The 26974-nt window shown below is 41.6% G+C and overlaps 1 protein-coding gene across 2 annotated transcripts in view; it reads left to right on the top strand.

Annotated features, from left to right (window-relative positions):
• Positions 1 to 26974, top strand: part of HMGCLL1 (3-hydroxy-3-methylglutaryl-CoA lyase like 1) — a 285021-nt gene that overhangs the window by 63665 nt on the left and 194382 nt on the right. For both annotated transcript variants that reach the window (XM_073673142.1, XM_073673141.1), the window contains exons 3-4: positions 17870 to 17947; positions 19625 to 19732. In XM_073673142.1, the coding sequence (XP_073529243.1) occupies positions 17870 to 17947; positions 19625 to 19732 (186 nt within the window). The remainder of the gene's footprint in view (positions 1 to 17869; positions 17948 to 19624; positions 19733 to 26974) is intronic.

Genomic DNA, 26974 nt, shown 5'->3' with positions numbered 1-26974 from the left:
ATAAATCCTTTACACTAAATGACAAGTACAATAAGCAACACTGTCACTGTACTTCATATATATGTGACTGACATGTTTCTATCTATCTAATCTATGTGTGAAGCTCTATTCTTTCTGTTATAAATTGTCGGGTACCGGTGTATGCCGCTGATGAATTGCCGGCTTTTCGCATAATATATTCTACATTATTCTTAGTTGTTTTACTTCATGTAGAATTAACCTACAAGGAAAGAAAGGGTTTATTTTCATTCCGATATTAGTGTCCCATTGACTTGCATTGGTTTCCGGTATCGGAATCGGCGATATCCGATGCTTTTTGAGTATCGGCCCGATCCAATCCGATACGATATTTCCTGATATCGGAAGGTATCACTCAACACTACTGATAAGGGCAAATTGAGGACTCTTTCCTACAGGCAATTACGTCAGGTTAAAAGAGCAGCGGCAAAAAAGCCTTGTCATAGCAGCAGACAAGTTTTTGAAGCTGCTGGTGCCTCCAACGTCCCCCGAACAACAAGATGCAGGGTCCTTCAGAGGTTTGCAGCTGTGCATACGCCATCCTGTCGACCTCCTCTATCCACTTCACACAAGCAGAAATGGCTCCAGTGGGCCAAACATTACATGAAGACTGATTTCCAAACTGTTTTGTTCACTGATGAGTGCCGTGCAACGTTCGATGGTCCAGATGGATGGAGTGGAGGATGGCTGGTTGATGGACACCCCACGCAAACACGGCTACAGCGCCAACAAGGAGGAGGTGGAGTAATGTTTTGGGGTGGAATCATGGGGAGAGAGATTGTCGGCCCCTTTAGGATCCCTGAAGGGGTAAAGATGAACTCCATAATGTATGTGGAGTTTCTCAAACAGCACTTCCTGCCATGGTTCAAGAAGAAGAACCGTGTATTCCACAGCAAGATCATTTTTATGCATGATAATGCACCATCTCATGCTGCACATAAAACATCTGCATCTCTGGCTGATATGGGCATAAAAGGGGACAAACTTATGGTGTGACCCCCATGCTCCCCTGACCTCTACCCCATTCAGAACCTCTGGAGCATCATCAAAAGGAGGGTCTATGATGGCGGGAGGCAGTTCACATCTAAGCAACAGCTCTGGGAGGGTATTCTGTCCTCATGCAAAACAATTGAAGCAGAAACCATCCAAAACCTGACAAATTCAATGGACGAGAGAGTTCAGAAGCTCCTTTCGAACAAGGGGTCCTATGTGAAAATGTAACATCACCTAGAATAAAGTTTTGAGTTGAAAACTGTTTGATTTCAGTTTCTAATAACCTGCTAATGCTTATAATTTAAAAAATGACCATTTTTTTGGTCTTTATTAAAATGAAAAGGTTGATCGAAAAGTTTGGGGGATCTAAGAGTGTGGCAACCCAGTAGTCAGGATTACTTCGAATTCTGACAATATGAGGGTCATGTTGCAGGTAGTGCAGCAAGAAGGCACTTATGTGTCTTGCGCATCTCGGAGCCCCAAAATTATTTTCCGGGCTAGATGCAGCTAAAAATTATTATTAATTTTAAATCTGGTGGAGCTTAGTATAGATGGCCTAATAGAATCAGTGCTGCACACTGCTACAAAGCCCAAATTATTTTCCAGCCAAGGTACAGATAAACATGATTAGTAATTTTAAATCTGGTGGAGCTTAGTATAGATGGCCTAATAGAATCAGTACTGCACACTGCTACAAAGCCCAAATTATTTTCCAGCCAAGATACAGATAAACATGATTAGTAATTTTAAATCTGGTGGAGCTTATTATAGATGGCCTAATAGAATCAGTGCTGCACACTGCTACAAAGCCCAAATTATTTTCCAGCCAAGATACAGATAAACATGATTAGTAATTTGAAAGCTTAAAACGGTTGGTGAGGTGATTTTAACCAATCATCAAGCTTTTACTCTCCCCAGGATGACACAGGGGTAGAAAAGTCGTTTCGGATCCATGATTTGTTCATCTTTATGAACGTGAGTCTGTCTACATTATCAGTGGAGAGCCGCGTGCGCTTATCTGTCAGCACACCACCAGCAGCGCTGAACACACGTTCAGACAGAAAGCTGGCTGCGGGGCATGACAAGATCTCCAAGGCGTAAGTGGCTAGCTCCGGCCATTTATCCAGATTGGAAGCCCAAAAAGAGCAAGGGTCCAGGGACACAGTCATGGCTTCAATGTTTACTTGGAGATACTCCTGTACCATCGTCTCTAGGCATTGACTATGTGTCAGACTTCTTGTCTCCTGTGGCCTTGAAAAGGATGGGCTAAAAAAGTGGTGAAATGATTCCGCAAAATTGATGTTACCAGCAGATACTGTGGTTCTGTTACGGTTTGAGTGCTGAACACTCGACGGTCCCACGGTTGGCAAGTTGGAACTGTGAGATTCACTACATGCACCACTGGTGTTTTGTGGAAAAGCACATGTAAGATTCTGCAACAGTCTCTGCTGATACTCCTGCATGCGTGCATCCCTTTCTATGGCAGGAATAATTTCTGCAAATTTACTTTTGTACCGGGGATCTAACAGTTTGGCAACCCAGTAGTCAGGATTATTTCTAATTCTCACAATTCGAGGGTCATGATGCAGGTACTGCAGCAAGAAGGCACTCATGTGTGTTGCGCATCCAGGAGCACCAAGTCCCTGTTGTGTTGGTGGCGAGGAAACAATCATGCTTCCTTCCTCTGTCCTCTCCCCCCAACCTCGCACAACAGAAATGTGATCAAGGTCTCCCTCATCTGATGAGTCTTCCATCAGTTCGTCCTCCACTTCTTCCTGGGCTCCTGCACCTTCCTCACTAGTTTGGCTGCTACCATGCGCCCTGGTAAAACCATCTCCCCCACCCTCACATGCCTGCCGCCTTGGTGCTGCCGACCGTCTGGACCTTGCAGATGTTAGCCCTTCCGCATACAACTCCTCCTCCTCTACTTCCTCCACCTCCTCTTGTGCCACCACCTGACTACGAATTCTGTTTAACATGTGCTCCAGCATGTAAATCACCGGAATAGTCATGCTGATAATGGCATCGTCAGCATTAAACATCTTCGTCGCCATTTCAAAACAGTGCAGAAGGGTACATAGGTCCCTGATCTGAGACCACTCCTCCAGCGTGATTTGCCCCACCTCTGGATCTCGTTGGCCCAGGCTATACGTCAGAACGTTTTGCACCAGGGCTTGTCGGTGCTGCCACAGTCGCTGCAACATGTGCAGAGTTGAATTCCACCGGGTAGGCACATCGCATTTTAGCCGGTGAAGTGGCAGGCCCAACGACTTCTGTAGAGATGTAAGTCGCTGAGCTGCGGGATGCGAACGGCGGAAGTGAGCACAGAGCGACCGTGCCCTCTGCAGAAGGCCATCTAGTCCAGGATAGTGGGCTAAAAATTGCTGGACAACCAGGTTCAACACGTGAGCCATACAAGGCACGTGTGTGACATTGCCCCGGTGAAGGGCCGCACCCAGGTTTGCAGCATTGTCGCACACGGCCTTCCCTGGTTTCAGGTCCAGTGGAGACCACCATTCATGAAATTGGTTCTCCAGAGCTGACCACAACTCCTCAGCTGTGTGACTCACATTTCCCAGACATTTCAAAGTAAAAACCGCCTGATTACGTTGAGCCCTACTGCCAGCATAGTAAGGAGGTGTGCAGGATCCCTTCTGCGCAGTTAGAAAGCTTGTGGCATGACCAGACAGGCTTTGGGTGCAGGTGGAGGACCGAGAGGAGGTTGAGGAGCCAGAAGCAGTGGAGGAACTTTGAGATAAAGAGGATTGACGCACAATTCGTGGGGACAGCAAGACTTGGACAGCAGCCCCTTGTCCTGCTGTCACCATAGTTACCCAGTGCCCAGTCAGCGACATGTAACGCCCCTGTCCATGCCTACTCGTCCAAGTGTCTGTGGTGAAATGCACCCTGTCACACACAGAGTTTCTCAAAGAAGCGGTGATGTTGTGTGCGACATGCTAGTGGAGCGCAGGCACACCTTTCTTTGAGAAGTAGTGCCGACTGGGCATCTGGTACTGGGGCACTGCGATGGACATAAGGTCTCGAAAATCCTCTGTGTCCACCAGGCGGAAAGGCAGCATTTCTGTAGCCAAGAGCTTACAGATGGTGAAATTCAACCTCTTAGCTTTCTCATGGCTAGGAGGAAATGGTCTTTTACTTGTCCACATCTGAGGGACCGAGGGCTGGCTATTGTGCTTAGACGGGGTTGATAAGGGTGTCCCCGGCAAACTGCCGGTCTGTGAGGAAGATGCAGGTGGACATGTTAGGTTGCCTTGATCCAAAGGTGGTGCTATCGATGTCGGACAGTGCTCAACACCAGCTGGTGTTACCACCTCCAAAGAAAATGATGACCTGCCAATCACGCTGGCTGTTGCGGGTAAAGAGGTTGCAGGTCTGCGCCCCAAAACAGGTGTGACTGCTGTCCCCCCAGTCACAGAGGATGAAGAGGACGCGGATGCACAAGATATGGCAGACGGTGGTTGGCCCGGCCGGCTAGGCCGCATGGTAGCACAGTGAGCTTCCCACTGCAACTTATGCTTCATGTCCATGTGCCAGTTCATGCATGAAGTACTCAAACTATGTATTTTTTGGCCTCTACTTAGCTTTTGCTGACAAATTTTACAGATAACACGAGTTGGGTCATCTTTATCGATCTGAAAAAATGCCCAGGCTATGCAAGGCTTAGCACCCATGCGACCTGAAGAGTCACCACGACTTGTGGTGAGAGGCAGAGTTGTGTTTGAGGATGCAGTTGCTGACGTGCTTCCAGTACTACGTCTCTGTCCAGGAAGGCGCAACCTGACCTCGTCGTCACTAGCATCCTCCTCCACCTCCTCTGCTGACCTCATCTCTTGGCTGACTGTGGGTTGACAGTAAGTGGGATCTCCAACCTCATCATCATCACCCTGTGCGTTATCACACCCGTCGTCCTCAGAGCCAACCTGTTCCTGCCCTGATAAAAAACTAAAGTTGTCGCTCCAATCAGGTATTTGAGTCTCATCATCGTCTTCCTCATTGTCTCCACTAACAGGAGTTACAGTTTATGAATGAGGGTCTACATTATGGTCAGAACCTTCTGCGTCTGGTCCTGGATCCGACTCATAAAGATTCTGGGCATCAGTGCAGATCATTTCCTCGTCTGGATTCACAGAAGCGCTGGAGTCGACCTCTGATTCCCAGGCTATAGTATGAGTAAACAGCTCTGCAGACTCAACCATCTGTTCTACCTCATACTCAGACGGGCAGCTGGAGATTTGGGAGCTGTGAGGAAGCAAGTGCGATTGGGGTGACACCTTTGAGGACTGGAGTATTTGTGATGTTGAAGTTGATGTGGAGGAGAGCCCACTTAAAGGAACACTTGATATCCGTTGAAGCACCTGCTGTTTTTGTGCCTCATCTGGAATTTGTAGCGATTGGCGTGGCCGTAAGAAAGGGATCTTATCACATTGTCCGCTAAAAGAAGTAGACATTTTAGTTTGGCTGGAAGATGGTCTTTCTTCTGCAGATGTTACTGTTGCTTTAACACCTACCCCACGGACACAAACTTTTTTCCCCTTCCCAACACGCCTATTCCCCTTTCCACCAGCAGCAGGCCTTTTTCCACTCATTTTGGTGGTTAACTAATTCACAACTCTGGAGTTGTTTGCACAAAAAAACAATGGATGGGAACCGAGCAGAGCTGAGTGGCCAAACTGTGGTATTAGGCCAAAACTATTGGCTGGGTTAGATGCAGAAAAAAATTATATTCAATTTGCAACCTGATGGAGGTCAGTATAGCTGGACTAATAGAACAAGTCCCACACACAGCTAGAAGCCCAAATATTTTTTCAGAGGTAGATGCAGAAAAAAATTGTATTCAGTTTGCAACCTGATGGAGGTCAGTATAGATGGACTAATAGAACAAGTCCCACACACAGCTAGAAGCCCAAATATTTTTTCAGAGGTAGATGCAGAAAAAAATTATATTCAGTTTGCAACCTGATGGAGGTCAGTATAGATGGACTAATAGAACAAGTCCCACACACTGCTAGAAGCCCAAATATTTTTTCAGAGCTAGATGCAGAAAAAAATTATATTCAGTTTGCAACCTGATGGAGGTCAGTATAGATGGACTAATAGAACAAGTCCCACACACAGCTAGAAGCCCAAATATTTTTTCAGAGGTAGATGCAGAAAAAAAATATATTCAGTTTGCAACCTGATGGAGGTCAGTATAGATGGACTAATAGAGAAAGTCCCACACACTGCTAGAAGGCCAAATATTTTTTCAGAGCTAGATGCAGACAAAAAATTATTTTTAGTTCGCAACCTGATGGAGGTTAGTATAGATGGACTAATAGAGAAAGTCCCACACACTGCTAGAAGGCCAAATATTTTTTCAGAGCTAGATGCAGATAAAAATTATTTTTAATTTGCAACCTGATGGAGGTCAGTATAGATGGACTAATAGAGAAAGTCCCACACACTGATAGAAGGCCAAATATTTTTTCAGAGCTAGATGCAGAAAAAAATTATATTCAGTTTGCAACCCGATGGAGGTCAGTATAGATGGACTAATAGAACAAGTCCCACACACTGCTAGAAGCCCAAATATTTTTTCAGAGGTAGATGCAGATAAAAATTATTTTTAATTTGCAACCTGATGGAGGTCAGTATAGATGTACTAATAGAGAAAGTCCCACACACTGCTAGAAGGCCAAATATTTTTTCAGAGCTAGATGCAGACAAAAAATTATTTTGAATTTGCAACGTGATGGAGGTCAGTATCGATGGACTAATAGAACAAGTCCCACAAACTGCTAGAAGGCCAAATATTTTTTCAGAGCTAGATGCAGAAAAAAATTATATTCAGTTTGCAACCTGATGGAGGTCAGTATAGATGGACTAATAGAACAAGTCCCACACAATGCTAGAAGCCCAAATATTTTTTCAGAGCTAGATGCAGAAAAAAAATATATTCAGTTTGCAACCTGATGGAGGTCAGTATAGATGGACTAATAGAACAAGTCCCACACACAGCTAGAAGCCCAAATATTTTTTCAGAGGTAGATGCAGAAAAAAAATATATTCAGTTTGCAACCTGATGGAGGTCAGTATAGATGGACTAATAGAGAAAGTCCCACACACTGCTAGAAGGCCAAATATTTTTTCAGAGCTAGATGCAGACAAAAAATTATTTTTAGTTCGCAACCTGATGGAGGTTAGTATAGATGGACTAATAGAGAAAGTCCCACACACTGCTAGAAGGCCAAATATTTTTTCAGAGCTAGATGCAGATAAAAATTATTTTTAATTTGCAACCTGATGGAGGTCAGTATAGATGGACTAATAGAGAAAGTCCCACACACTGATAGAAGGCCAAATATTTTTTCAGAGCTAGATGCAGAAAAAAATTATATTCAGTTTGCAACCCGATGGAGGTCAGTATAGATGGACTAATAGAACAAGTCCCACACACTGCTAGAAGCCCAAATATTTTTTCAGAGGTAGATGCAGATAAAAATTATTTTTAATTTGCAACCTGATGGAGGTCAGTATAGATGTACTAATAGAGAAAGTCCCACACACTGCTAGAAGGCCAAATATTTTTTCAGAGCTAGATGCAGACAAAAAATTATTTTGAATTTGCAACGTGATGGAGGTCAGTATCGATGGACTAATAGAACAAGTCCCACAAACTGCTAGAAGGCCAAATATTTTTTCAGAGCTAGATGCAGAAAAAAATTATATTCAGTTTGCAACCTGATGGAGGTCAGTATAGATGGACTAATAGAACAAGTCCCACACAATGCTAGAAGCCCAAATATTTTTTCAGAGCTAGATGCAGAAAAAAAATATATTCAGTTTGCAACCTGATGGAGGTCAGTATAGATGGACTAATAGAACAAGTCCCACACACAGCTAGAAGCCCAAATATTTTTTCAGAGGTAGATGCAGATAAAAAATATTTTTAATTTGCAACCTGATAGAGGTCAGTATATATGGACTAATAGAGAAAGTCCCACACACTGCTAGAAGGCCAAATATTTTTTCAGAGCTAGATGCAGACAAAAAATTATTTTGAATTTGCAACGTGATGGAGGTCAGTATAGATGGACTAATAGAACAAGTCCCACACACTGCTAGATGGCCAAATATTTTTTCAGAGCTATATGCAGAAAAAAATTATATTCAATTTGCAACCTGATGGAGGTCAGTATAGATGGACTAATAGAATGATGCTATGCCCAAAAGATTTTACTTCAGTAGGTGCAGTAAAAAAATTGGTATTCTATACACAGGTGGTATATCTTGCAACACAGATAGGCTACTCCACTGACTAACACAGTCTGCAATAGGCCAAAAAGGATTAGCTTTGCTAGATTTAGCCAAATGCTGTGAAAAAAACTTGCACAGCACTGGCACAGACCTGCCTGGCAAAAACTGATAGGAACTGATGTAACCTAGTCCTGAAAAGGACTGCAATTACAATTAGTCTTTACTCCCACAACCTATCTATTTAAGAGCACAGACCTGCCTGATAAAAGTCATAGGAAATGCTGTGACCTAGTCCTTAAAAGGACTGCAATCACAACTATTCCCTACTCCCAAGCTATCTGTAGATTTGTGCGAAAATTGGCTTGAAATTAACAAGGTATAGCGCACACAGCAACAGCGGTGCCATCTAACACTCAGCTGCAGCAGTGAGAAAATGGTGGCGACGGGGAAAATGGCTTGGTCTTATAGGGCAAGGACATGTGACATACACTGCCAATGACACATGCCCTTGCTTGTGTGAAAAAAGTACTTCGCTCCGTGTGTGCGCTGCTGATAGGCTGACAGATTGCACCTCCCCACTGTAAATGCGGGAAAGAGAAAAAAAAATGGAGATCTTCATTATTCCTGCAGAGATCCATCCCCTGCCCCTCTCCCCGCCCCGCTGTACACTCAAACTGCGTATTAACATTAATTTTCATCATTACTGAGAAAAAATCCAGTTATGATTTTGGTGCACGAACAGTTATCAAACATAACCTCGAACAGCCGAATTTTTCTCAAATCGTTCGTGTTCGCCGAACGGCTCGAACACCGCCCAAAACAGCTCGAATTTGAGATTGGCGAACAGTTGGAGTCGAACAACGCTCATCTCTACTAAACACCACCAAAGTGGCATCAATTTCACCAGAGTAGAAGTAGTTTAATGAAGACAGAAACCACTTCCACTACAGCCAACCCAATAGATGGAGACCCAATCAGGATCCACACATTTCCAAAAATTAGTGGCAGACACCAGCAAAGTGACATCAATTTCACCAGAGTAGAAGTAGTTTAATGGAGATAGAAACCTCTTCCACTACAGCCAAACCCAATAAATGGAGACCCAATCAGGATTCTCCACATTTCCAAAAATTAGTGGCAGACACCTGCAAAGTGGCATTAATTTCACTACAGTTGAAATTGTAGAATTAGGAACCAAAACCTCTTCCACTAAAGCCAACCCAGCAGATGAAGACTCAATCAGGAGTGCACCATCCTCTCCTGTCGTTCACCACGTGTCAGACTTGTACTCTGTTGTGCAGGTGCATGAACTGGTCTAAAAAATGTGTGAAAGGACTCACAGAAATTGCTTCTGCTACTTACACTACTGCTGCTGCTAATATTTTGGCGTTGACGAATTGACGTGCCGGAGGTTGGAAGTGTAGAGCTGCGATGAACTCTGTGTGCCTCACTGCTGGCTTGGGGAAAACCTATCTGAAGGCTTGTGTAAAAGCGTGTTTCGAAACTCCAGTATTCGCGGGTCCCTTTTCAGGGCAGGAATTTACTCTTATAACGTGGATCTAACAGAATGGCAACTCAGTCGTCAGCACTATTTTGAATCATAACTATACGGGGATCATGATGCAGCAAGTACGTACTCATACAGTACAGACCAAAAGTTTGGACACACCTCATTTAAAGATTTTTCTCTATTTTCATGACTATGCAAATTGTACATTCACACTGAAGGCATCAAAACTATACATTAACACATGTGGAATTATATACTTAACAAAAAAGTGTGAAACAACTGAAAATATGTCTTATATTCTAGGTTCTTCAAAGTAGCCACCTTTTGCTTTGATGACTGCTTTGCACACTCTTGGCATTCTCTTGATGAGCTTCAAGAGGTAGTCACCGGAAATGGTTTTCACTTCACAGGTGTGCCCTGTCAGGTTTAGTAAGTGGGATTTCTTGCCTTATAAATGGGGTTGGGACCATCAGTTGTGTTGTGCAGAAGTCTGGTGGATACACAGCTGATAGTCCTACTGAATAGACTGTTAGAATTTGTATTATGGCAAGAAAAAAGTAGCTAAGTAAAGAAAAATGAGTGGCCATCATTACTTTAACCTTCGTCAGGCTGCATAATTTTACAACGTTAACAGGCTGCAGAGGTACAATTGTACCTTCATATATACCTCCACTGTGGGAAGTCTTTCTCATTTTCTTGGTTTCAGAAACTAAAGTTCATTCAGCTACAAATGTTATACTGATATCTATTGGCCAGTGTTGTTACTGCTCACTTATGTTGCTGTCAATTAAGTTGATTCAAACTGGGAGTGGCTTCTACTTCTCTTCCTGCCTCCCTCCTCTCAGTAGCCATTTTGCTGTTCATCTCATTGCTGTGAGCACACACATTTCTAGGCTTGTGAAGTCTTCAATTTCTTGGATACGAAGGTAGGAAAGTCTCACAGCATCTAACAGCCAGTTATACCTTCATTCGCCTTATGTGGGGACAGAACAGTCAGAAATTGTCTTTGAGCCTGGACTTGGCTTACATATATTTTGTATGAAACTTATCACTATAGGTATGATTTTTATACGAAAAATGAATAATAATTAGTATCTACATATTGTTTTACGATGTTTTACTTATATTCAGCACAAAATAAAGATGGTGGCTCTGTTACAATTTTCCTATTGGTCGAAAAAACAGTCGAAGATGGAATGAAAATTCTGAAACCGTATACGGTTTACATAATATATAAATAACATTTATAAATAATTATCACTAGAAATAATTTACTTTTTTATTTGCACTTTAGAATCGAGTTTCATTCTACTTGCCACATGTTACTGAACTAAATTACGAAGCCAAAATTCATCTACCAAGTCATCATGAGTGATAGTGATGCTGGATCTAGTTTCCCCCATAATCCAAGAAAACGTGTTTGCAGGTTATTATCATTTTGTGAAAAGCCAATAATGTAGTATTGTGTAGTATTTTTGAAAATTATTTATTTTTCATTTTTTCATATTTACAGATTTAAGTCTGACGAAATAATGTGAATGCTAGAAGAATCTGATTCTGAGCATGAGGAAGAACCATATGTTGCATCTGATGATGAAAACTATGTACCACAAGTGGATGTTACTGAAGAAGATTCAGACATTGAACAAGAAATGGTCATAGAGCAGGAAAAAGAATACAACTCAGACGAAAGTATTGAGGATGAGTCTGTGCCTCAAAGTGCAGGCGACATTTGGACTGCTAAGGGTAAAACTCATTGGTGTAGTGATCCACTGCCAAATGCACAAACAAAATCTCGTAATGTCCTACGACAAAGAGGTGGCCCTGCAGCAATCAGCAACCTGTATACAGCAAAAGAGCTATTCAAGTCAATCATGACTCCCGAAATGTGTGACATCATATTACGAGAAACGAATCGAAAGGCCAAGAGAGTTTGTGATGCTTACAACAACGAACTGGTACAACGTTTTCCTGATTCTTCTGAACGGCCACCACAAAAAACATTCAAGCAATTTACTGAAACTGAACTCGATGCATTTTTGGGCATACTGATTGCTGCTGGTGTGCACAGAGACAACAAAGAGAATCTGGAGGAAATGTGGAATGTTGCTGCTTTGCCTCTTATACGTGCAGCTATGTCTCGTGACCGCTTCAAGATGATACTCAGATTTATCAGATTTGACAACGAAAATACACGTTCAGAACGTGTGCAAACAGATAAAGCTGCACCAATACGGGACACCAGGACAATGCTGAACAGAAATCTGGAGAGAGCCTACAAGCCATATAATTGTATCACCGTCGACGATCAATTATTTCCATTTAGAGGCCATACTAAATTTACCCAGTATATACCTTCAAAACCAGCTAAATATGGCATAAAGATTTTCTGGACTTGTGACTCGTCAAACGCCTACCCATTACAAGGTCAGCTCTACACTGGGAAACCAACTGATGGTCCTCGACAAGTAAACATTGGTGAACGAACAGTATTGGACCTAGTGAGCTCGTATAAAGGCTCTGAAAGAAATGTCACCACCGATAACTTCTTTACAACCATGGAACTAGCTAAGGTATTGAACTCCTGGAACATGACACTAGTTGGTACAGTGAGAAAAAACAAAAGGTTCCTACCTAGCAACATGCAGCCTGCCAAAGAAAGGCCTGTAAACTCGACAAATTTTGCCTACAATCATGATGCAACAGTCTGTTCATATGTACCAAAGAAGAACAAATCAGTCATGCTTCTATCATCTATGCACATGACGGGAGAAGTTGAAGAGACACTAGCAGCTAAGCCAGAGATAGTAAAATACTACAACAAAACAAAAGGCGGAGTTGATGTTATGGATAAAATGTTGGGAGAGTACACTGTGAAACGACGAACATTACGTTGGCCTCTGGCATTTTTCTACAATCATCTACAGAGAGCACAATCCAAGCTTCAGGACAAAGGATCAACGAAGAAAGTTCCTGAAAGATCTCGCAAATCAGCTGTGTATGCCTGCAATTGAAGATCGTAGTACAAACCGAATGATGATGAGAAACCATTTTCTTCGAGGTGCAGTAGAAATGGTGCTTGGATGATGCATTCTGGTAGCATCGCAAGCAGCAGCTGGCCCTCAAATACCTCATGGTAGTCGTGGACCCTCCCCTGTTGTTGGTAGTTGCTATGTCTGCCGAGACCTGAGGCGAAAACAACGTAAGACTAGAAAGTCTTGTGTGGTTTGTGTGAAACCCATTTGCGATGAACACTCGGTAGTAAAGACAACATGCATTACTTGCGAAGAAAATCAATAAAAAAAGTTTCTTACATTTTCTTTTATAATGTAAATGAACAGTTTTTTTACTTGTTTATAATAATAAAATAGCATTATCATTAAAAAAATATATTCTTTTTTCCTTGCATTATCTTCATTCAAAATATATGAGGGTACATTTGTACCTATGCAGCTTGTTATGGATGCAAAAATATCTCGACCCCTTATCTCGGAAGGGGGTGGAGATATTTTATTGAAATTTGGCCAATATATTCTGGACCAAAACTGCAGAGATGTCACGAAATTTCAGCCCTCTACAGCTTTTCGAAAAAAAGTTATTGCAATTTTAAAACGTAATAGTTACAATTGTACCTACTCAGCCGGACAAAGGTTAAGAAATGAAGGTCAGTCAGTGCGAAAAATTGGGAAAACTTTGAAAGTGTCCCCAAGTGCAGTTGCAAAAACCAGCAAGCACTACAAAGAAACTGGCTCACATGAGGATCGCCCCAGAAAAGGAAGACCAAGAGTCACCTCTGCTTCTGAGGATAAGTTTATCCGAGTCACCAGCCTCAGAAATCGCAGGTTAACAGCAGCTCAGATTAGAGACCAGGTCAATGCCACACAGAGTTCTAGCAGCAGACACATCTCTTCAACAACTGTTAAGAGGAGACTTTGTGCAGCAGGCCTTCATGGTAAAATAGCTGCTAGGAAACCACTGCTAAGGACAGGCAACAAGGAGAAGACACTTGTTTAGGCTAAAGAACACAAGGAATTGACATTAGACCAGTGGAAATCTGTGCTTTGGTCTGATGAGTCCAAATTTGAGATCTTTGGCTCCAACCACCGTGTCTTTGTGCGACGCAGAAAAGGTGAACGGATGGACTCTACATGCCTGGTTTCCACTGTGAAGCATGGAGGAGGAGGTGTGATGGTGTGGGGTTGCTTTGCTGGTGACACTGTTGGGGATTTATTCAAAATTGAAGGCATACTGAACCAGCATGGCTAGCACAGCATCTTGCAGCGGCATGCTATTCCATCCGGTTTGCGTTTAGTTGGACCATCATTTATTTTTCAACAGGACAATGACCCCAAACACACCTCCAGGCTGTGTAAGGGCTATTTGACCAAGGAGGAGAGTGATGGGGTGCTATGCCAAATGACCTGGCCTCCACAGTCACCACACCTGAACCCAACCGCAGAGTGAAGGCAAAAGGGCCAACAAGTGCTAAGCATCTCTGGGAACTCCTTCAAGATTGTTGGAAGACCATTTCCGGTGACTACCTCTTGAAGCTCATCAAGAGAATGCAAAGCAGTCATCAAAGCAAAAGGTGGCTACTTTGAAAAACCTAGAATGTAAGACATATTTTCAGTTGTTTCACACTTTTTTGTTAACTATATAATTCCACATGTGTAAATTCATAGTTTTGATCCTTCAGTGTGAATGTACAATTTTCATAGTCATGAAAATACAGAAAAATCTTTAAATGAGAAGGTGTGTCCAAACTTTTGGTCTGTACTGTATGTCGTCCTCTTTCCTGAGGTTCAAGCCCATGCTGTGTTGGTGGCTGGGTAATTCTGATGTTTGTTTCCTCCATCCCCACTCACCAAACAGAGAGGGGAGGGTTATCCTTTTTATGGTCTAAATGTAAATCACCTCTTCCTCTTCCATTTGTTCATTGCCTTCACTTACACATAGTTTTTCTGGTATCGCCAACCCCCCTCAATCACAGTGAACCACCCTCCCTTGGCTCCCTGAGATGTCCTCTAGTGTATGACATTAGTAATAGAAGAAAGTATTTTTTTAGTGTGGATGAGGCCTGTATAACATAGGAGATATGCTGATAACCATTTCAAAATGAGACGTCCCCTACTGTATCACATTAGTAATACTGTATCACATTAGAAACAGAAGAAAGTATTTTTTTATTGTGGATGATGCCTGTATAACATATGAGATATTCTCCAAACTAATTCAAACTGAGATGTCCCCAGCTGTATAACTTTAGGAATTAAAGAAAGTATTTTTTGACTGTGGATGAGGCCTGTATAACATAGAATATATGCTCCAAGATATTTCAAACTCAGATCTAGCCTCACGTTAGTCACAGTAAAAAATAGATTTATTCATTCTGCATAAGCCACATAATAGTATGTGGCTTTTAGCAAAGTATATCACGTTTGTGACACCAAAAAATCTTTGGTGGACTCTGACTAGCAACAGAAAAAAAAAGTTGTTTTACTCTGAAAACAGTTGAATTTCACCACCACTAAAAGCACTAAGTGGCTTATAGCAGAGTGTAACACGTCTGCGACACAAAGAAATCTTTGGTGGACTGTGGCTAGCAATAGCAAAAATATATTTGTTTTTACTGTGCATACAGCTGAAGTTCATCCACCAAAAAAATGACAAACTGGCCTAACACAGCTTGCACTATCATATTAGCAAATTAAAAAAAATGTTTTTGTGCTCTGCATTCAGAAGCTCTGCACTGACAAGCTCTGCAGATAGCGGAATTTCATCCCCACAAAAACAAAAAGTGGCCTACAAGGGCTTGCTTGCTTTATCACACTAGCAAGTGCAAAAATAGATTGAAGGCCTACATGGAGCACAGTACAACCTGTGAGAACATCAGTAATTGCACAAAAACAAAAAAAAGAGTTGCAAGGTTGATTGACAGGTACACAGCACAGCACTTATCTACACTATCTGACTTCCACAGAAGCACCCATCTATCTAGCTAATATCTTTCATTACACGGGAGCTGGATGCAGGAGCAGCGTCTAACACAAGTGACATGCATAAAATGGCGCTGAGGGAACATGGCCGGTTTTTATATGAAGAAGACAAGTGATTTTAGTAGCCAATTGCAGAAGCCCTTGTGTCTGGGACACTGGACGCTTCCTGCTCTCTGATTGGCTAGCCGCGCTTTCCTGACTTAAAGTTACCGCCTACAGGAAGGAAAAAAAAAACAGCGCGCCGCTGATCTGACCTGTTCTGAGCTTTCACCAGCCCCCCCACTCATCTGACACATCTCCCCGCTCATCATACGCAAGCTCTATGGTAGCAGAACTGTAAAAAACGCAGTAGTTGCCCAGCAATCACGTAACCACGTAAATTCGCCGAATGTTACCGATTTTCCCGAATTTAACAAATTTTGCTCACCTTTCCGATCACCAATCTGAATGTGCCACATTTGTGTCAAACTTAACATTTGAGATCGGATTTCGAACATATTCGCTCATCACTAGTGGCAACCCTTTTAATTATTTATTGAAGTAACATATTTTAAAGGGAACCTGACAGCTGATACATGCTGTCTGATCCACACACAGCATGTATTAGACAATCAGACACTTGCTGCATGATTTCATCCATATGTGTAAAACTCTGAAACATATTGTATTTTTCGGACTATAAGATGCACTGGACCATAAGATGCACCCCAAATTTTGGGGTGGAAAATAGGAAAAAAAATTTTTTTATAAGATAGGGGTCTGTGTTATAGTCCGAATAGATATCTTACCTTTTCTTACCTGGGGGGCGGTGGAGCAGGGTTCACAGGAGGCAGGGTCTCTCAGGAAGCTGACGGCAGCAGAAGTGGAGCAATGCTGAGGGCCACTGGTGGGAGAAGGGGGTGCCCAGCACCGGGGGGGGTTAGGGTGGTGGTCGAGCGGGATTTCAGGGAGCAGGATCCCTCCCTCAGGAACCCAGAGGCAGAAGAGGTGAGATGCTGCAAGGCCAGTGTCAGCAATCAGGCAGAGCGGAGTGCATTGCTTTTCTGGTGGGAAATCACCGCCCGAGTCATCGCACGCACAAACTGGGATCTCAGTGGCCATCTTCCTGATGGGGGATCGTGCACCATGGGAGACTATTTGGACAGGCAAACCCTGGAGTTTAATCCACACCAACTCCCCTTGAGTGACAGGTCTCTCCTTATGCATGCAGGGAGAGACCAGCTACTCGAAGCAGTCGACTAGTCTTCTGGATGGCTCGGCAATGTTTTTATTTTTTTTTTAAGCTGCACAGCTTTTAGTGTTAAACTTTTATGGCTGAAATCATACAACTGTCTGATACATGTTGCTCGTAGAGCAGGCAGCATGTATCACCTATCGTGTTCCTTTTAAATATGAGAATCCTGCTGTTATTTGGAAAGAGTGAAGATTTGCTGTTGCATAAGCATTTATTAATCATAAATAATATAATAATAATAATAATCTTGTTATTGTTATATAGGGCCAACATATTCTGCAGTGCTTTACATACATTATTATTGCTGTCCCCATTGGGGCTCACAATCTAATTTCCCTATCAGTATGTCTTTGGAGTGTGGGAGGAAACCGGAGAACCTGGAGGAAACCCACACAAACATGGGGAGAACATACAAACTCCTTGCAGATGTTGTCCTTGTTGGGATTTGAAACCAGGACCCCAGCTCTGCAAGGCTGCAGTGCTAACCACTGAGCCACCATGCTGCCCGCTATATTCAATTATAAAAATTGAAGCCTCCTTTTTTTTTGGGGGGGGGGTGGAATATAATTTAACATAGATTCAAAATTAAAGATCATTTTCCTGTCATATCTCAAACACCTCTTTTTTTTTTTTTAATTAATATCACTGATGATTATTTTAATCTCTTAATAAGCATATAGCTGGGAGACTAACTAGGCATTTGCCATTGATGCTGTGAATTGAGTGCCACCAGTATCAGGGTGATTGTGATTGATGCCAAGACTCAAAATATTATGAAACAAAAACGAACTTTGTTAAATATTTGGGTATACTTGGTTATTAAATTTAATACATGTTGTATTGTATTGTTATTTTTTTTAGGAGCCATGTACAAGTGGGTTTCCAAAATATGTCAAAATAGTTGAAGTTGGACCAAGGGATGGTTTACAAAATGAAAAGGTAACATATAGAGTTATATAAGTTCTTGTAGAATGCATTATCAAATTAAAATAATATAATCAATATTCCTCCCATCAAGTCAATATTTAGTAGCTAAACATTTACCAGCAACTAAGAAACTGAACAGTTAGATTTTTTGCACTTGGACGGTGATATTTTGCCTATTGTTATTTACAAACCTGTTTAAATTCTTTAACTTGATAAAGGGGATAATGAATGGTGAGCTATTGATTTTCTCATTGATTTCTGATAGTGGATAGTAATTAAGTGTTCCCTATATCTGGCCATAGATATGAAGATTCTTCTATGAGAGTACCTTGAAGCTCCAGGGCTCTAATGGAAAACATGTAGCTGCTACTATATACAAAATGTCTAAAATAGCGGTGTTTTTTTTAAATTTATCAAATAGCCCTTAAAGGGGTTTTCCCACGAACAAAGTGCATTTTAATCAATAGATCTTGGAATCAAAATAAGTTCCACAATTGGATGTATTAAGAGTATACAGACATTACAGCGTGGGATAACAGCTGATTCTTTGTGTGAAGTAAAACATTTCTCTACCTGTTTTTAAACTATGTTTTACCTCAAAGAAATAATCAGCTGTGATGCCGTGCTGTCCTGTCTGTATACTCTCTTTTGCTTCCTCTCCCGCCCAGGAGCTGTGGTATGATCAGACCATGTCCCTGTATGGTCAGACACAGCCATTACACAGTACACAGCTGGGGCACATTTATAAGATTATCTCAGCACAGGAACATTTTATTTTTAGTATATCCAATTGTCAATAGATTTTACCTTTAATTTAGTAAGCATTCAAACAAAGACTAAAAATCAAGAAGTGTTAATGTGCATTAACAATAGGTATTCTACCTGACAGAGCAGCTTTCCATTGACCAAAACTAGTAGCTAATTGTAGACATGGTGAATATTATCTGTAACAGTGAAATTGTTCAGATAATATGCCTGTGATATGTCATTTTCCCCCATGAAATAACATTCCAGAGCATATTTATTTTTACCTATACATTGAGTCATTTTTCTTTGTGTCATGGCATCCTTCTTTATGGAAAAGAATGAACAAATTGACAATTGGACTTTAGCATATCAGACTGTGTTGGAAAATGCCTCATTGATTCGGAATGGTAAAGGGTTATTCCCATCTTCATAGCTGGATATTTTCAGATAGTGCTTACTTTTGCTATTTATTGCTTCTTAAAATGCGCAGCCGTTCTTGAGATGTTAGCACTTTTTTTTTTATCGTATTTGGAGGTGATTGCCGAAGAGACCACTCACTGCTGCTATCTGACTTGTAAGCACTGTGCTGAAGCAGGCCGGGGTTAGGAGGTAACATTGCGCTCAAGCGTTTCTGGACAGGTTTAGTACAGTGCTCACAAGCTCAATATAAAATAGCTTGTAAGCCCTTATCTATTCTTATCTATAGATCTATTTAACAATATATTCTGTTGATATTTTGAACTCTGGTGATATATCCCCTTGAAATTTTGTGCACTTCGTATCATTAACTTTTCAGTGCACAAAGCTATTTTTTCTGCTACTTTTGTAGTTTTATATGGAGAAATACAGATGGTTACATAATAATGTGGCTTAATTACAGGGAGATTATATCTGTATGAATAATGCAGAATAGAATATCGATAATTATTATTTCCTTTTCAGACTTTTGTACCAACTGACATTAAAATTGAGTTAATCAACCGCCTATCAGAAGCAGGTCTACCGGTCATAGAAGTTACCAGTTTTGTCTCTTCCAAATGGGTTCCGCAGGTAAGATATTTAAGGATAGAACAAATTTCCACATTACTTGTATATCACGTAAGTCATCTTATAAACACTCAAGCATGTTTATTTAAGAGATCATTTTCTTTTCACTTTCTCAGAAGATCAAGTAAGCACTCAATTCAATTGTAATACAGTGATCAGAACTCTGCTATTCCAGCCTTGCTCACTGTTTATATCTGGCCAGCGCAGGATCTCAAAAAAGCTCATCAGTGGCATCCGGGTGTTGGGACCCCACTGATCTAACATACATTACCTATTTTAAGAAGCACTCTTATTAACATTTTCCCCTAAACCTGTGTAAATGTTTGCTTAGTGTAATGCCAGTGTGTTAATATTCTCACCTTTTGCTGTCTTCTCTGATATCTAGCACCATAACGCTCATTTTCTGACTCACATGATGACAATTCAGACTTTTTGAATCACACTGCACTCTCTGTATGAGCCAGAAGTCTTTTTTACAATGTAAACCTATGGAGCTTTGTTCTGACGCTCCATAGGCTTACATTATAAAAGTCACTTGTGGGTCACACAGAGCGCAGTGTGAACTGGAGAGTCTGAATTGCAGTCACATGAGTGAGATTAGTGAAAAAGCACTAGATACTAGAAGAGACAATGATAAGTGAGTATTTTAACCCCTTCACGACCTTTGATGTATAGGTGCATCAAAGGTCGTGTCCCTGCCTCTGATGCGGGCTCTGACACTGAGCCTGCATCTTTCCTTGCACATGGCAGCTGACCTAATCAACTGTCAAGTGCCTCTAACAGCACTCCACTGAGATCCACATGTGGCTGTTAGCCTGATAGATGCCACTGTCAATCACGGACAGCGGCATTTAACACGCGCTGGCCAGAAGCGCTTCACAAGTCTCGCAGACACCCGGCTGTCATGACAACCCATCAGCGCCCAGCGATCATGTGACAGGGGCGCCAATGGGTCGTCATGACAGCCGGGGGTCTGCATAAGACCGCTATGACTGTCATTGTGAATCTCTTATGAACTCTGGCCTGTGGACGTCGTTCATAGGAGATCGTGATAAGGAAATCGTAGAATTCATAGGAGATTGGGATTTCTGCTACACATAGCAGTGCTGAAGCACTGCAATATGTAGCACAGATGATCAGATGATAGCAGCTTCAAGTCTCCTAAGAGGACTATTGAAGTCAGTAAAAAGAAAAAAAGTTTTAAATAATATAAATTTAAAAAAAAAAAAAAACGTTCAAATCACCCCCCCTTTTGCGCATTCAGAAATATCTGATCGAAATATAAAGTAAATTAATCAGATTGGTAAGCAGCGTAATGAGAAAAAAAATTGCAATGCCAGAATTATTGTTTTTTGGAAATAAAATGCAGTAAGGCTATGTGCCCACGATGCAGAAATGCTCAGGATTTTTTCCTGAGCGTTTCTGCATCTCCCTGGCAGAAAAAAATGCATGCGGATTGTACATGCGGATTGTACACGTGGATTGTACATGTGGATTGTACATGCGTTTTCCTGCCAGGAACATGCGGAAGTGAAGCGTTCTTCACTTGCATTTCCGCATGCGGGTTCACAAGCGCTTTCCAAGCGATTTTAGCATCACTTGGAAAGTGCTTGTCAACTTGGTCACATGCGAGGAGGAGCGCACCGCGGGCCGCCAGAAGGTAAGTACTGTATATATTTATTTTTTATTTTATTATTTTTTTTTACAGGTTCTATGGTACCCAGGTCCGGAGGAGCGTCTTCTCTTCTCTAGACCTGGGTACCATCCGCACATTAGAACGCATAGAATGCGCATCTACATATACAGTGATGCGTAATCCATGCGATCTAATGCAAGTCAATGGCGGTGAAAATGCAGCGCTTCCGCAAAATAATTGGTAGTGCTGCGTTTTTTTCCGCAATGAGAATCCGCAGCAGAAATTTCCGCTGCATGTGCATAGCACATGCGGATTATCGTTGGGGAAAATGGCAGGCCTTCTACCATGCGTTTTTTAAGCATTTCTTCAAGCATTTTTGCCGCTGTGGAAACGCTTAAAAACGCATCGTGGGCACACAGTCTAACAGGCGATCAAAACATCGTATTTACCCCAAAATTGTATCAATAAAAACGTCAGCTCAGGGTGCAAAAAATAAGCCATCACCCAGCCCCAGATCCTGAAAAAATGTAGAATTTTTTTTTCTTACAAAGTTAGAATTTTTTTTCATCGCTTAAATAAAAAAGAACCTATATATGTTTGGTATCTGGCTATTCGGACTGACCTGGGGAATCATATTACCCTGTCAGTTTTAGAATTTAGTGAACATGGTAAATAAAAAATGCTAAAAACAATTGTGGAATTGCCCTTTTTTTGCAATTACACCACACTTGGAATTTTTTTCTCGTTTTTCCAGTATACTGTATGGTAAAATCAACGGTGTCATTCAAAAGTACCACTCATCCTGCAAAAATAAGCCCTGATATGGCTTTATCGATTGAAAAATAAAAAAATTATGGCTCTGAGAAGAAGAGGAGCAAAAAACAAAAGTGCAAAAATGAAAAATCGCAATATCATGAAGGGGTTAACATACAGACTGTACTCCGAACTAACCTTTACACAGGTATAGGAAAAAAATAGTTCAGAAGAAGAACCTACCCATATTCATGCCCAGTGATGTGGGCCACCACCATACGCCCCGATGCGCGTTTCACACCTTGAGAAAGCTGGAAGTGCGAAACTTCCCCTTGAGAAAGCCGGAAGTACGAAACAAGCATCGGAGGGTATGGTGGTGGCCTGCATCACTGAGCATGAATATGGGTAGGTTCGTCCTTACATTACGCTCATACCTTTGACCATATGGTGGTACACTAGACCATAAGGTGGGATTACTAGGTCTTGATAGTATTAGTATCTGACTGTATGATTATATTTTTATCACATCGTGACATACATGATGGTATACTTTAGCCTCATATTTTGAATGGTAGCATTTTTTTTATCCCATTTAGACATCTTGGGATCGTAAACCATTTTTTGGAAAGAATCTGCTAGGAATTGATAATATAAGTATATTGGTCCATATAACCTGTGTATATTTGCTATATCCTCTATCGTGTCATCTCTGTGCATTTTTTATTAGATTGCATTATGTACAAAAACATTTTTTTATATATCATTGATAAAGTTTATGAGTTTTATATGTCCTTTGTCAGTGTTTTTTTTGGTTGCTCAGCACCCAAAACATTGGTTTATGATTTACAATCCACTGTATTTCACTTTATTATGTTACAAATGGGGAAATTTGACTAATATATATCTTCAGCCAGCATGTACTATATATGCCATTTGAATATTTTTCTAAGTAACTTTGGGAACGTGTAGAAGAGACCTGGGATCAGATTTCGGTCAATACATGTTTGAATCTGATTGAGAGCAGCCCAGAAGGATTCAGACAATGTTGAAAACCAAGGAAGGATTTACAAAATACTAACAAAACAATAACATTTACATTTTGAATTTTAGGACCAAAACAGTAACAATGCAGTGACATGACAAAAATCTGCATAACTAATCATATGCTAAATAGTTGCAAGTCAAATTCATGTATGTGATAGCCAAGATAATTGTCTATGAAATGATGGTAGTCTCACTTTCAAAGCAGTAGTGGATGGTGAGATATGGAGCCTGAAAGTCAAAAGATCAAAATAATGTTACCCTTTTGCTTTTCACTGTACACCTACGATTCCAACGCATGGAATATTAATATTTTGTATACCCTGATATGGTAACTGCCAACTCCACAATAACAAAGGAACTACTAGCTCACACCACCAATCATTTATACAGGCCTATTGGATACCTGATATAGGTAACATATGGTTTCAGGCGTGCGGTTTACAGAGCAAGAGGAACAGAGCTTTTAAAATCTATATATTTCATCTGGAAAGGTAGGCAGTGTTTGGAATAAATATAGAATGATGATACAAAATGGGAACAAAACAATACAATATATACAATTGCATCAAAGAAAAAGGAATAATGAAAGAGAAGTACTAAACCTGATGATGCAGGAATGACTTATCTTTATGGAATGAAGCGCTCCCATTAGAAAAATGGAACACTCTCACAGAGAACAGTGTCTTCCAAAATGAATAACGACAGACACCCAAACTCTGATTTATTTTTATTAGATCAAGGTGACACACACATACCTACCCATTGGTGAGCTCATATGGGGGCTTTTTGTGGGATATGGTAGCTCTTTTAGCAGATTATGAGATCTGCAACTTTCAGGATATCTTCACCCCTACAGGTCCTAGGCGGGAGATATCGTTGTCATGTTTCCTATCACGATTTTACCTTTCTGTGGAGAGGAAACATGGCATGGATAGCGTCATCTTCCTGATCCGATATTAAGTTGGAGGCGTTAGAATTGCCTTATGGTGATGTGGATGAATGCGTTAAGTTCGTGTCTTCGCTACAACGCCAATAAAATATCTCCAATAAATATCGGATTGATGCAAAACCCAATATACAACACTAACTTCTGACTCCAAAGCGGAGTGAGGATGATATGTCCTCTCTCCGGAATGTCTTTATACATTTGACAGTTTTCTTCTACAACATAATGTATATCAAATCAGTAGGGGCCTAACATCTGGCATCCCACTGGTCAGCTTTTTTCAGATCTTGTGCTGTAAACAATGTACAACGCTGGATCAGCAGGGATCTGCTCACTGTATTGCAATTGAACCAGCCTCAGCAACAACCACTACACAATGAACGGAGTCCTGCTTTTTCCAGTTCTGTTCACCAATTAGATTGGTTGAATCAGGAGGGAAAAACAGCTGATCAGTGGTGGTGCTGCATGTTGGATTTTCACAAATCTGATAATTATGAGCTATCTGTCCTAAGAATATCATTGATCATCATTATTATAAGGTCCGACAATCTATTTAAATTAAGTTAATATTCTGTTTATTATCTAAACATGTCTAAAGTTCTGTGGTGACTACATTTGCAAAATATCTTTGTAATGACAGCTATTTTTTCTGCAACAGAGCTCCAAATCTGCACATAGATAAATAACAAACTTCTGCCTATGGACACACTAGGGAAAATTATCCATATGGATTTATAAGACTCATATTCTAAATAGTAAATAGGCAACTTAACATCCTAAAAATTACTCCTTTGTGATAGCTGCAGATGATAAACAGGTGATTCAGAATTTTGCATGCGAATAATTAAGTTCAGGCTTCTATTATAACATCTATTGTCATGAGTGTATCAAGTGTGACTGACAGCCGCTCTGGATCTGGCTGTAGAAGGTCACTGTGCTTGGCATTTCAGACGCCTTCTTGATCCTCTCATCTCTGTAGTGTAGTGATATCCTTCTTCCTTTAGGACGCAGCAGCGACCTCCACCTTCTGCTGCTAATTGACACACCCTTGCTTGGTAGTTAAAAACTCTCAGTGTCTCCAGAGTGTCGCCGTTGATAGTTTTATGTTTCTCTGTCCATGCCTGGAGTACTAGTAGGTGGCTAGTTTCTTCTTGGACTTCCCTTGGAGGACAGTTGGCGTTATCTCTTTGGTGTCTTCTCAAGCTAAGTGTATCCCTTTTGCTTGTTTACCTTGTTGTCTTTAGTTACTGTGGGGCCTGACTAGTGTTCACCCTGTCCCCTCCCTACCTAGGGCCTAGCTCTAGCGACATTCAGGGATTAGGTTTCCTGCTCGGCAATAGGTGCAGAACCTATATAGGGACAATAGGGTAGTCAGGGTGATATTAGATCTACGTAGGGGTCTCCACTCCCCCTTTCCCTAGTTGTTGGGCTCCCTTCCCCCACTTCCCACCTTTGAACACTTGTTCCTTCCCTCACATTGCGTAACACCTATCCCCTTTGTTACTGCTTCGGCTACTGGGCGGTGTTGGATATTTTTTGCAGGCACTGTGTGGCAGAGACGTGGCAGTCCTGTTTAATTCTTGGGACATTTGCTGCCATCCAGTCAGAGAACTATGGGGTTAATTCTTGGCTGTTGAGATTACTCCTTTCTGAGATCACTAGGAAGGGCTGTCTTCTATTTAAACCCATGAACCTCTGACTCCCACTGCCAGATAAAAGTGTTCTTTCTCTGGTTCAAACCTCAGTACTATTCCTCCTGTTGTGCCATTATTGTCATCACATTTTATGACCTTGGCTCGATTTTTGACCACCTACTTGCTTTTCAATTTTGTCCTTGCCTAGACATTTTGATACCAATTGGGCATTCTCACGCTTCTTGCTGCCAGCTTGCTCTACCAGTCATTAGCTGACTTTGTGCCCCAACCTAGGTGCTCCTGTATAAGTCCAGATCCCTGTACAGGGATTAAAGGGTGAATGCAAGCATAATCACTAGTATTTGGTAGAGGAAGTGGCTTGCACTAAATCTGTCCATAGAAGCCCTTTTACTAGTTGTAGACTGCCATGTACAGTGACACCATCGCCCTTATAAAGATTTATTATGAAATGAATAAACTTATATCAGTTATTACTTAGGTATTAAAGGAAACCTGTCATGTGAAAAAACGCTATTACCCTACAGATGTGGGGATAATCTGCAGGTTAATAGCATTCTGAACCTGCCCGATGCCTGCACTTAGACCCCCGCTTCCGGGAGGAAATTAACTTTCTTCCTCCCAGTAATGTTTGGGTTTCAGTCATGGAGGCAGCGCCAGGGCGAGTTCAGTCACCTCTCTGTGTATAGAGAGCGGCAGCGGTAACCCTACCCCTGGCACTGACTGACAGCTATCATTAGGACCTGCTGTTACAACTAGTGTTGAGCCACCCCCGTAGTGTTCGAGTTCGGTTCGGTTCGTCGAACACCCGTGTGTTCGCCGAACTGTTCGTCGAACTGTTCGTCGAACACCTTCGAACACCGTTAAAACCAATGGCAGGCAAACAAAAACACATAGAAACACATAGAAAACACCTTCAAAGGTGTCCAAAAGCTGACAAACTGCTCAGAAGACATAACTAACACATGGAAAAGTGACAAGTACATATAGTCATGCGAAAATAAAAGAGGTGGAGGAGTAAAAGGAGGGGGAGACACAGATATAGGCATGTCATGCCCTTCTAAAATCCAAAAAGTGAGAAGCCGACACGGCCAGTCCGCTCCTGCCCGTGCCACCTCCGTGTCGCCGGGTTTGTGCCAGAGCCGCGGTGAACCCTGACGGCCAGCCCCCCTCTCCCAATACTGGTGCCTGTCCGCTGGTGGGTCGAGCGAGCC

The sequence above is a fragment of the Phyllobates terribilis genome, unplaced genomic scaffold (genome assembly GCF_046119375.1).
Source record: "Phyllobates terribilis strain yellow unplaced genomic scaffold, ASM4611937v1 Scaffold_3__8_contigs__length_932513732, whole genome shotgun sequence".
In the NCBI taxonomy this organism is placed as follows: Eukaryota; Metazoa; Chordata; class Amphibia; order Anura; family Dendrobatidae; genus Phyllobates; species Phyllobates terribilis.
Note: the sequence above shows the minus strand (reverse complement) of the source record. Positions and strands in the feature narration are given on the sequence as shown.